At 38.9% G+C, this 12,991-nt stretch overlaps 1 protein-coding gene across 1 annotated transcript; it reads right to left on the reverse strand.

Annotated features, from left to right (window-relative positions):
• Window positions 1-3,244: 3,244 nt before the first annotated feature.
• Window positions 3,245-4,183, reverse strand: LOC140523338 (olfactory receptor 5B2-like). The gene has a single exon (XM_072638260.1). The coding sequence runs from the start codon at window positions 4,181-4,183 to the stop codon at window positions 3,245-3,247; it is 939 nt and encodes a 312-aa protein (XP_072494361.1).
• Between the last annotated feature and the right edge of the window lie 8,808 nt (window positions 4,184-12,991).

The raw sequence follows: 12,991 nt of genomic DNA on the forward strand, positions 1-12,991 counted from the left end.
AGAGCCTAGACATCATCTTTCATGAAATTATCAAGGAAAAGTGCCCTGATATTTTAGAACCAGAGGGCAAAATAAGTATTCAAGAAATCCACCAATCACCACCTGAAAGAGATCCAAAAAGAGAAGCTCCTAGGAACATTGTGGACAAATTCCAGAGTTCCCTGGTCAAGGAGAAAATATTGCAAGCAGCTAGAAAAAAACAATTCAAGTATTGTGGAAATACAGTCAGAATAACACAAGATCTACCAGCTTCCACATTAAGGGATTGAAGGGCGTGGGATATGATATTCCAAAAGTCAAAGGAACTAGGACTTAAACCAAGAATCACCTACCCAGCAAAACTGAGTATAATATTTCAGAGGAAAAAATGGATTTTCGATGAAGTAGAGGACTTTCAAGCATTCTTGATGAAAAGACCAGAGCTGAAAAGAAAATTTGACTTTCAAACACAAGAATGAAGAGAAGCATGTAAAGGCAAACAGCAAAGAGAAGTCATAAGGACTTAGTAAAGTTGAACTGTTTACATTCCTGCATGGAAAGACAATATTTGTAACTCTTGAAACTTTTCAGTATCTGGGTACTTGGTGGGATTACACACACACACATGCACATGCACATGCACACACACACATACACACACGCACGCACACACACAAAGACAGAGAGCACAGAGTGAATTGAATAGGATGGGATCATATCTTTAAAAAATGAAATTAAACGATAAGAGAGAAATATATTGGGAGGAGAAAGGGAGAAATGGAATGGGGCAAATTATCTCTCATAAAAGAGGCAAACATAAGACTTTTTAGTGAAGGGAAAAAGAAGGGAGATGAGAGAAAAACATGAAATTTTCTTTCATAACTGCCAAGCCTAGAGGCCTGTATTGGGCTACCGAGTCTTTCCTACCTGTCCCAGGTCTTTGGCTGGCCACGCCGGATGCACGTATGAGAGAAAGGACGTTCCAGAGTCGAACAGGGGTTGAGCTTTATTCCAGGGAATCGGTTACAAGTGCAGGGAGAAGTCTTCCTTAGGAGGAAGAGGGGGAGATTTCCTAAGGAGGCTAAGCTTAAGGGATTGGAAGTAGAAGTACAAGCGGGGAGAGAGGGGGAGGGGAGAGAGGAAAGAAAAGAAGCGGAGCCCTACTTTTCTCTTTGGCTCCACACGTGCTAAGAGAGCTTTCTGGCTTCCTTAGTCCTACTTAATCTTCAGCCACACAGTTTGCATCTCAATACCATGCTGTTAGGTAACTAGGTGTGCTCCAATCCGGGACGACCTCGAGGGCAGGGAGACTCCACCCATCAGGTATCTCCGGGGGAGAGGCGGAAATACCCGAGCTAGCTGAGCTAGCTCAGTCTGACCTTTTCGAACCCCCGCTGTTCATGGAGGGCCTCGTAAGACTCTAAGATTTAGAAGTCCCACTTTTATCTGCCCGAGACTGTCCACACGGAATTGAGCTTCCAGTCCCAACACATAACATTCGACTAAAGGAAGGAATAAAATGCACACTCTTTTTGGTATGAAAACCTATCTTACAATACTGGAAAGTGGGGAAGAATGGGATAAGCAGGGTGGGGGGCATGATGGAATGGACGGCAATGGGAGGAGTGAGCAATCTGAAGTCAACACTCTTGGGGAGGGACAGGATCAAAAGAGTGAATAGAAGCAATGGGGGGCAGGATAGGATGGAGGGAAATACAGTTAGTCTTACACAACACGAGTATTATGGAAGTCATTTGCAAAACTACACAGATATGGCCTGTATTTAATTGCTTGCCTTCCCAAAGGGAATGGGGGAGGACTGAGGGGTGAAGAGAAGTTGGAAGTCAAAGTTTTAGGAACAACTGTTGAGTACTGTTCTTGCTTCTAGGAAATAAGAAATACAGGTAATGGGGTATAGAAAGTTATCTGGCCCTACAGGACAAAAGAGAAGTTGGGGACAAGGGAAGGGAGGGATGATAGAAGAGAGGGCAGATAGGTGATAGGGGCAATTAGAATGCTCGGTGTTCCGGGGTGGGGGGAGGGGACAAATGGGGAGAAAATTTGGAACCCAAAATTTTGTGAAAATGAATGTTAGAAGTTAAATAAATTAACATATAAGTAAAAAAATTAAATCAAATTTAAAAAAAGAAGGGTATAGACAACCAAAAAAAAAGGGTTAAGAAGAGAGTTGGAGTAGAAAAAGAGGAAGTACCTATCATAGACAGGCTTTGCAAGAATTTAGTTACAAAAGGCAGGAGAGGACAACAGTTAGGGAAATAGAAGGACTAAGAGAGGCTTTTGTAAAAGGAGGAAAATCCAATATTCTTATGTTAAATCTCACACATAGATTTCACAAAAATAGCTCCCCTTTTGCATATAGTCATTGAATACACATTGGGCACAGAATAGATTTTGTTTCGTCTTTATATCAAAGAAAATATAACCATGGAGAGGAAACAAGGGAAACACAGAAGATGTAGTAGACAGAATATTGGACTTAGAAAACTTAGGTTCAGATAATGACTGATTTATTTGTAGCATAATCTTGGACATGTCACTTAGTCTGCTTAAATTTCCACTTCTTTTTATGGAAAACGAAGTGGTTAGAATGTACGAACTTTACAGTGAATCTATGATTCCACAAAAGCAGTCAAAGAGGTCCTCATCTTCCCTAAATGGAAATTGAATTTAGGGTTGTACTGGGGAAATTCTTCCTGCTGATATCATTTATTGGCAACCCCTTCTGAATTTGTAGTCCCATTTTATGGTCTAATCTTCTTCCAGAACATAAACGTATTTGGGGGGGGGGGTTGATGAACAAGTCTTCCTATCCAATCTGTACTTTTTCTCTAACTCCCTTTCTTTCAGCTTCTGGGGGAAATATGAATGTGATTATTTTCCTTCCCCAACAACTGTGGTTTGATCTTTGAAAATTTCCCTCATGAAAAACTATTGTGTCCGTAATCCTAATATTTCTTGAATCTAATTCCAGTTCTTTTTACTATATCATATTATGCCTAGCAAGTACAGAAGAAAGGGCAGCTAGGGGGCAAAGTGGATAGAGAGAGCACTAGCTCTGGGGTCAGGAAAGCTTGAGTTCAAATCTTATTTCAGACACCACAGTTACTAGGTGTGACTGGCCAAATCATTTACCTCAAGACAATAAAGAAAAGAAAACAGTAGGAGAGAGCATTTCAAAATTTTAGGACATACCTGAAAATAGGCAAAACGTTCAGATAGATATTGTCCCTTAAAAAGCACAAATCTAAGAAAATCTCTGCCTAGAGGCAGCTTTCCTGAAAGCACTCTGGACATCTTTGTTCCTCAAGCTATAAATCAGAGGGTTCAGCATGGGAATGGCTATGGTATAAAACACTGCCACGACTTTGTCTGTGTCCATGGAATGACTGGAGCTGGGTTTTAAGTAAATGAAACTTTCTGTGACATACAATAGACAGACTACTGATAGGTGGGAGGCACAGGTGGAGAAGGCTTTCTGCCTACCCTCAGCAGAGTGCATCCTCAGGATGGTTATAAAGATGAACAGATAGGACTTCAAGATGACTAGCATGGCACAAAAGGCAGTAAATCCTCCTAATAAAAAGACCACCCATTGAGTGGTGTGAGTATCAGAGCAGGAGAGAGACAGAAGGACGGGAATATCACAGAAGAAGTGATGGATCACATTGGACCTACAAAAGGACAGGCTGAAGGTGAAAAACGTATGGATGCCAGAGTACAGAAAGCCACAGACATAGGAGCCAACTGCTAGAGCGGTACATACACTTGAAGTCAGGGTGGTGGTGTAATGGAGGGGCCTACACACAGCTGCCTGGCGATCATAGGCCATAACAGCCAGGAGATAATTTTCAATGGATGCAAACGCTAAAAAAAAGAACATTTGTGTAGCACATCCATTGTAAGTGATGACCTTATTCCCTGTGAGAAACCCAGCCATGACTCTGGGTGTAATAACTGAGGAGTAACCAAAATCCACCAGAGAGAGGTTGCTGAGGAAAAAGTACATGGGGTTGTGGAGGTGGGAGTCCCAGGAGATCAAGGCTACCATCCCCAGGTTCCCCACCACAGTGATGAGGTAGAGGAGGGTGAGGAGAATGAACAGGACCACCTGAAGTTCTGGGGCATCTGTTAATCCCCAAAGAATGAACTCTTTCACAAGTGTTCTGTTCTCCATACAAGTCATTTGGGATCATTGACCTGTAAAACAGAAAAATCATTAAAATTACCTCCCTGTAGTTAGTCATTGTCTGCAACTTTTCTAGTAGTGGTAGGGAAAGTCTGAAAGCATCTTAATGATGCCATGCTGAATATTTAGGAGCAGCAGATTGCAGTTAGGTGCCAGAGGAGATAGAGGAGTAGGCTTTCTCTCAAGAAATCCTGAGACATTTGTATCTATGTTATTTTGGGCATGTCACTTAAACTCTGTCTACCTCAATTTCCTTAGCTGTAGAACAAGGGATAATAATTGCATCTACTCCCCAGGGTTGCTGGGGCTTAAATGGAATATTTGCTAATTGTTTATAATCTTAATATTACACACACATATGTATGTGTGCATATACCCCTACACATTTATGCACTTGCACATATACATAAAAATGTAAATATGTACATATGTATATCATATATAAATATGTGTATTACAATACTCATATTCACGTAGGTGTATCATATATGCCTCTATATTTACTTACCTATACATCTTATCTATATGTTATTCTATATGTCTGTACGAACACAAAATATGCACAGACCAGTTGAGTATGCATACAAACACACTTATAAATGCAAATTTATTCTTAAACCTATAAGAACATATATGTGTATATAAACATAAACCAATTGGCCTTTTGTATTCATATAGATACACACACGCATACCTGCACAAAGACCCAGAAACAAACAAACCAATTCGAATGGCCTCAGGAAAGGCCGTACACAAGAGCTCTGATTTGAAAAATGATGGTGATGGTGAGGAAGGATGGAGTTTTCGATATCAAGGTCCAGGTTTTTGCGCAGTGTCCTGAATAAGAAAAAGGCTGCCAACTCAGGCTGACCATATATGAAGGGGAGTAGCATGACATACAAAAAGAATGGCACACTGGGGCCAGATTTGGAACGTCTTTGAATGGCACACTGAGGAATTTGTATTCTGTTCTGGAAACAGTAGAGAAGCACTGAAGACCTCTGAATATGGGACTGGAATGTTCAGATCTAATTTTCCTAGCTATGGAAATCAATCAAAAGAAAGAGGAAGTATGACATAGTGCCACAAAGCCTTGTTGGAGATCTTGCCTGCAGTGCTTACTCCCTGTCTGACCTTAAATCACTTACTATCCCTTTCAACAATTTCCTCCATCGTACGACAACTGGGTGGACTCCAAAGCCTTTTAGGTCCTTTCCAGAAATCTATTATTTTATGGACTGATTTCTGACTAGATGCTTCTCAGTACCATCTGACAAACTTAACAGCACGCTGTCTTCTCCAATATGAAATCCAAAGGAGTCACCCTTTGACGGGGAGCGAATTTTTTTTCATTTGGTTGCATTCATGAGTTGCCACAACTAAAGCAAATCATTATTTGGTAGTCAGACTTCCGGTGGTGTAGCTCTCTACACAAAGTTAGGCTAGACTTAGAATATAAGAACGGTCACTCCATCCACAGGTTGTTCTAGAAGACTTTTAAGTTATGGAAGTCCTGCCCTACTTTGCCCTTCCCTACCCTCAGTTTAAGGAAATATAGCTGTCTCCACACCATAGTAAGGCATTGGAACAGAGTTTTGGAGGAAACTAAAGAAGCCTGTCATATTTGATAAATTACAACTTTTTTGGGGAGGCAAACAGGGTCAGGTGACTTGCATAGGGTCATGGGACCAAGTGCCTGTGGCAAGATTTGAACTCATATTTCCTGACTCTGGACCTGTGTTAGATTCACTATGCCACTTAGCTGTACCTACATTACAACTTCTACATGGAAAAGACATTCCTTTAGATAGAATTACACAATCTCAAAACAAGGAGAAGCAAGATCATTAAATTAGTGGTATGCAGTACAGCAATTTAAATGAGGGCTCTCTGTGTGAGTCCTAGTTTTAAGATGAGAGAAGACCTATTTAATTATTACATTTATTAGCAAAGGTAACCAAATCCAAAAATATGTTCATAATATGAAAGGGAAATAGCGGGGAAACTCATGTTCAGGTTTCGGTGTTATGATGTGATTTATTACATGTAAGTATTCCCTACCAACTTCAGCCTTGGTAACCTGACAGTAGGGGACTTTGCAGCCTCCAAGGCAGTATCTACATTTGGTGGTGGTGGGAGATGGGGCCATTCCAGAGATGGGTGCATAGCCTTTCCTTTTGTTATGGGATATGTCCCAGTTCCCTCATCTCTAAAATGGAAATAATAATAGCACCTACTTACCAGGTTTGTGAGGATCAAGTGAGACAATGCTCTTTTAGTATATAGTTGACAGATTTATCAATTATAATTTACTAATATAGTCCTGCCTCTGATCATGCAGGTTTAATAACCCTGAGGAAGTTACTTAACCTTGTAGTGCCATAGGCAACTTTTGAAGACTACAAGGTGAAGGGAAAGTGCCTACCTGCACTGATTAATATCAATATTTTAAACATGAGAATCTGAGACCATATCATACATATAGGCTGTAAATACCTGCTTCTGCCATGATCCCCTGTCATTAACACATCTTTCATTAAGGACAGCTGGTACTCTGTCTCTCTCTTCTTAAATGTATTTCTGCTAGTCTCATTGCCTTTAGTTCATGCCCAGCCTATGAAATAACTTTCTGAAAGTCACCTGCAACTTTACCTCATGACTATTGCTTTATAATGCTTAGTTTTAATAATTACAACAGCTAACCATTAATAGCACTGAAAATTTGCAAAGTCCTTCATACAGAAACCTATATAGGCCCTAGAGTCACAAAGACAGCTCTCGAGAAGTTCAAATGTGGCCCCAGATAATTACTAGCCATGTGACCCTGGGAAAATCATTTAATCTTGCATGCCTCAGTTTCCTCATTAGTAAAATGAGCTGGAGAAGAAATCACAAGTTACTCCAGTATCTTTGCCAAGAAAACCTCAAATGACTTCACGAAGAATGGACATAACTGAAAAAAGTCTGAACAACAAAATTTCATATCTCATTTGATCCTCACAACATACTTGTAAGGGAGATACTTTTCTTACCCTCATTTTACAAATGACCGCTGTAAGGCTGAAAAAGACTGGGTGACTTACCCAGGGTCAAATAGTTAGTAAGTCTCCTGAAGGAGTATTTCACTCTTGCAAGTGAAGTCTCCTCTATTTAGCAATGAAGCCCTCGAAAGCACAGAACAGTTTAATCTTTTTGTATCCCCAGAACTCAATGTAGCACTGAGCAGGTGCTTAATGAATACCAGTTGACTGAGTGAAAAACTTATTGATTCTGGTCTCCTTTTGTGAAATAAAGATATTATTACCCACAGGAATTACATCACAAGGATTTTTGTTCGTTTGTTTTAGTTTGAATGTGAGAAAACTTGCCCCTTTCCCCAAAGTGCTTAGACATTACAGTTTCAATTATCTCTATAGGCTGTGAGGTTTAAATATGAAAACACATGTAAAGGATTATGAGGAGCATACAATCACCAGGAGAAAAGGAAAGAAAATATCCTAGGCCATAAGGTCTTTGAGACAGTAAGGAGTCATGGATAAAGTCAAGACTCGGAGTCAGGAAGACCTGTATTTGAATCCCACCTCAGACACTTATTAGCTGTTGGACCCTGGTGAAGACACTTAAAGCCTCAGCCCTAATTTTCTTATTTACATATAGTGGTAATGTTCATTATGGCATTTATTTCAAAGATCTGCCCTATTTGTTTTTAGAGTTAATGTATGAAATACTCCCTGAAATGTGACTTATCATTGTAGTCAAGAACCATGTCCTATAGAGTTTTGTATCATTCTCCCTCCCATCTATGTTCCTCCCCAACATTAATCTGATACTCTGTGTGTATTCTAAAAAATATTCATTTTTTGTTAAGGTTTCATCTGCATTAAAGTCACAGCTCTGGCTCATTCTCAGACACCTGAATACAACCCTTGAATTATTATAGAAAACTCGCATTGATAACCTACAGCATTGTAGAAAGCAATTATTAGAATTCATACACTCTTTAGAGTTTATATAATACAGTCATTACTAGCTTCCATTTTACTAATGAGGACACTGAGTTTCAGAAAGCTTTTAAGTACTTACTTATGGTCACATTGCTATTAAGTGGGCAGGAACTGGACCCAGGTGTCTCTGTCTGTAAGTACATCCCTCAATCCAGTATCACACATACCTCTCTCATCTATGTATTCTAAGATCCGGAATTTGATGTCTTAGAACTTACCTGATGTTAAGAAAAACACTGATGATGCTCCAGAAGGGGACAGTCAAAGCTCTAGTCATATGAGTATTGGAATGAATAACAAATATCAGATCAATGCATGAGTGAGTGACTCTGAGGGGTTCTGCCTACACACCAGTGAACTGTAATAGTGTCACATTTGGTTGTCATTGGCTGAAGACAGTGATCCGTAGGGGCTTTATACAGATCTTAGAGGCCAGTCTCCTAAGGACAGTTATTGATTCTCCCTTGGGGACACTGCAGAGCTACTTAATCATCTCATGAATATAACGAGTCCTTAAGCTTTGCTCTAACCATGAGGACTAAACCTGATTGCTCAGGGAGTTCATTTTGTCATTTTTCATTTCTGCTTTACCTCATTATTAGTGTAGTGAAGTAGAGAGCACCTTGGACATGGTAATTCAGATGACTCAGGTTTAATATTTATTTGATCACATCCCCACAGAGTTTAGCAAGTCACTCAATTCTCCCAATTTCTCAGTTCCAATTGAGTAAATTTCTCAATTTGCTTCTCTGTAAAACAGAGATAACAATCACTTTTCTCTGTATACCTTGAAGGGCTAGAATCAAATGTAATACTAGATGTGGAAAAAGATCATGAGGTGTCTCTAATTATTGCTACAATCTTAGAGAAGTCACATTGTCTGTCTGAATCTCAGTTTTCCACTCTGCAAATATGATGATTCTAATTTCCCTCCCTGCCTTCCATGAATAATGTGAGAAAAGTGCTTTGAAAAGCTATGAATACAGTACTTATTTTGTTTTCATTCCTATAACTCTTTTAGCCTTCCCTGAAGTCTAGCTAATGGGACTGTGTCCCATGTTTTCATCTTGTACTATTTTCCTCTGCTTAGTGGATTTATTTCTGAAGGACGCATATACATAGAGCTGCACTATAGTGATAGGTCTGGGGAATCTTGTAAGTGTCATTTATTGTTCGGCCTAGAGGCTGATGGACTACCCGAGCCTTCTTACCTGTTGTCCAGGTCTTCGGTGATCAGCCGGATTTACGTGTTGAGAGAAGAGACTTTCCAGAGTCGAACAAGGGTTAGGCTTTATTCAGGGTCTTAGTTACATGTGCAGGGTGAATTCTTCCTCAGGAGAGAGGAATCCTCCTCCTCCCAAGGGGCAAGGATCACACAGCAAGAGGATGGGAGCGGAAGAGGGGGAGGGACCCTTTTCCCTCTAAGGGCCCCTCAGTGCAAAGAATGCCTTCAGGCTTTCCTGTCCCTACTTAAGCTCTCCCAGCCGCATAGTTTGTCCGTGAATACCATGCCTGCTCTCAGCCCCTAGCTAGTCAACAACAGGTGTGCTCAGACCACAGGCCAATCTCAAGGGTGGGATGCTCTTCCCAGCAAGTTTCCAACTAAGAAGAGGTGGAAATACACAAGATAGCCTGTGTTTCTCGCCTCAGTCCCCAGCTGTTCCCTGGGGGGCCTCATGAGAACTCTAAGATTTAGAGGTCCTCACTTTTGCCTGCCCGAGACTGTCCTCATGAAACTGAGCTTACACCCCTAACAATTTATCTTTCTTTTACCAGAATATTTGCCAAAGTCTAAAAGGTGGGGGAAATATAGGCTGCATGATAGTATAATAAAAGTAGCTCAGACCTGGTAAAATACTAACTTAAAAGGCAAGTCACTGACGGAGAGATGACACTTAGAAAATAAATTCTAGAGGACCCCAGAGATTTTTCCTTAGAGTCGTGTTGTTTCAGAGTTTTATCAAAGACTTGAATATAAGCCTAGATATTAAAGTGGTCACATTAACAAATTTGTAGGCAAAACCAATTATTTGGATGGCATTCAGGGTGCACAGTGCTTAGAGCACTTGACTTGGATTCAGGAAAATCTGAATTCTTACCCAACCTCAAATACTTACTAGTTGTGTGAGACTGGGTATCACTTAATCCTTGGCTGCCTTAGTTTCCATGTATCTAAAATGTGAATGACTATAGCCTCTGTATACTGAGATTGCTCTAAGAACAAAAGAAGATATTTATAAAATACTTTGCAAACATAACGAACTATATAAATACATTATTAGCAGCTATTATTAGTTCTTGATAGAGTACAATGTTAGTCTAAATATGATCATGTGAAAATTAACAGGACAAATTTAAAGGGTAACTGTTATTTTTAAAAATGAAATCCACAAGTAAATTTCAGAGGAGAATTGAGAAAGTAACAGTTTGTATGGAAAAAAATGGGAATTTTTGTGGACTGCAAACAAGCATGTGATTAAATGCTGTAGCATATCCACCAATAGTAATATTAATAGCTGGTCAATACATGGTACTATACAATTTATAAATTACATACTTAATAGCATTTGGTCTATAAAACCTCCTATTAATTTAGAGTGTATTTACAGTGATATAATGAAAAGATAAAAGGGGCAATAATTCACACTGTCTATTGCCTTGGTCAAATTTGGTGCTCCATCTAGGATGCATCAGAAATTGTCTAAAGGAGGTTATCCCAGATAAATTATGGCTACATATTATGGTACATGCAAATTAGTTGGAGGACTCTGGCATGCATATTCTAAAAAGAAAAAACTCAATAGAATCGTGATGGCTGTCTTCAAGAACTGGAAGGTCTGTCAAATTAAAAAGGTATTGCACTGTTTTGTTTGGCAAAAGAGGGAAAAAAAACTATGAATAATAAACAAAGAAATACATTCAAGCTTGATGTGGTGAAAATGTCTGCAGAAATGGATTTATTTAGAAGTGGAATGGACTGCTTTCAGAAGTACTGAGTTCTACCTCAAAAAAGGCTTTAGTGATAATAATAGATAAGTATATTAATCATGCAATCAATAAATGATAAATATGCAACAATAAACAGCAAAAAGCTACTAAATGTCTGTTGTGCCAGGAACTGTGTTAGGTCTCATTTAAGGTGACAGATATGAAAACAAAACAATTTCTACTCTCATACGAGTGACATTTTAATAGGGATGTGATGTGAACACATACAGTTAGATATCAAATACACATAAAGTAAGTGTAAAGTAATTTCATTAGTATGAGACCTCTTCATCTTAGGGGAATCAGAAAAGGCCTCATATAGCAGGAGATAATGCTTCATGTAAGATCTGAAAGAAGTGGGGACCTATGAGGCAGAGACTACATTTAGGAATGGGAAAAGTCTATTCAGATAGAGAGGTGAGTTTGTGTAAGTTTGTGTGAAAAAAATATAAGTATCATTTTGCTGACCATACTTTGAAGAAAGAACAGTCATATCAAAAAATTGTTTAAGTAAGGCTGGAGCTTCATTGTAATGGACTTTAAATTCAAGAGTAAATAAAAAAGTTTGTAGTTGTTTCAAGAGGCAAAAGTGAGCCAGTGAAGTTGAGGGTTTTTAAAGAAAAATTAACCCATATTTATTTTTTTCTCCCTCTCATTTCCTATCCCACACTACTCACAAATGGAACCATAAAATGAGTAAGAAGGCAGGAAGGAAAGGAGGGGAAAAAAAGGAAGTTATAAACTTTGGAAATAAATATGCGAAAAATAGAAGAGAATCTGAAAAATCTCATCAGAAAAATAACTGATATGGAGAACAGAAGGAGAAGGGACTATATAAAAATTGTGAACTATCTGAAACTTATTATAAAAAAGAATCTTGATGCAGTATTTCTTTTTTAATATATAATTTAATTATTTTTAAGTTCTCAACATTCACTTTCACAAGAATTTGAATTCAAAATTTTCTCATCATCTCTCTCCACCCCATGTCAGGACAACATGCACCCCATACACCCCTTCCGCCTTTCTTTCCTCCCTCCTACTGCTCTTCTTCCATCCCCCTCCACTCTATTTTCCGATAGGTCAAAATAGATTTCTATATCCCCTTGCCTATTTTCCTATTTCATGCTAAAACAATTTCTAACATTCATTATTAAAGCTTTGAGTTCCATATTCTCTCCCTTCCTCCTTCCCCACTCACTCTCATTGAGAAAACAAGCAATTCAATATAGATCATACATGTGTAACAATGTAAAACACTTCCATAATAGTTATGTTGTGAAAGACTAATCACATTTATCTCTGTCCTATCCTGCTCCTCATTTATTTCATTCTCTCCCTTGACCTATCCTTACACAGTAGTGTTTGCTTCTGATTATTTCTTTCCCGAATTTGCTGTCTCTTCTATTATCTTCCCTCTCCTTTTCCCTTTCCCTCTTTTTTCCTGCAGGGAAAATAGATGTCAATGTTCACTTGAGTGTGTGTTATTCCCTCTTTGAGCCCAATTCCATGAGGGTAAGGCTCACTTATTTCCTTTCATCTCCCCCATCTTACCCTCCTTTGTAAAAACTCTTTCTTGCCTCTTTTATGTGAGATGATTTGCTACATTCTACCTCTCCCTTCCTTTTACTACTAGTACATTCCATTCAGCAGCACATTTTACTTTTTAGGTATTCTCCCTTCATATTCAGCTCACCCTGTGCCCTCTGTCTATGTATGTATGTATATGTGTGTTTATATACATACATATACATACATACACACATATTTGTATGTATATACATATGCATACACACATACACATCTATGCATA

This window comes from Notamacropus eugenii, chromosome 2 (genome assembly GCF_028372415.1).
Source record: "Notamacropus eugenii isolate mMacEug1 chromosome 2, mMacEug1.pri_v2, whole genome shotgun sequence".
In the NCBI taxonomy this organism is placed as follows: Eukaryota; Metazoa; Chordata; class Mammalia; order Diprotodontia; family Macropodidae; genus Notamacropus; species Notamacropus eugenii.

Coding starts and splice junctions, on each gene's coding strand:
- LOC140523338 (XM_072638260.1), bottom strand. CDS start 4,183: ATGACTTGTATGGAGAACAGAACACTTGTGAAAGAGTTCATTCTTTGG.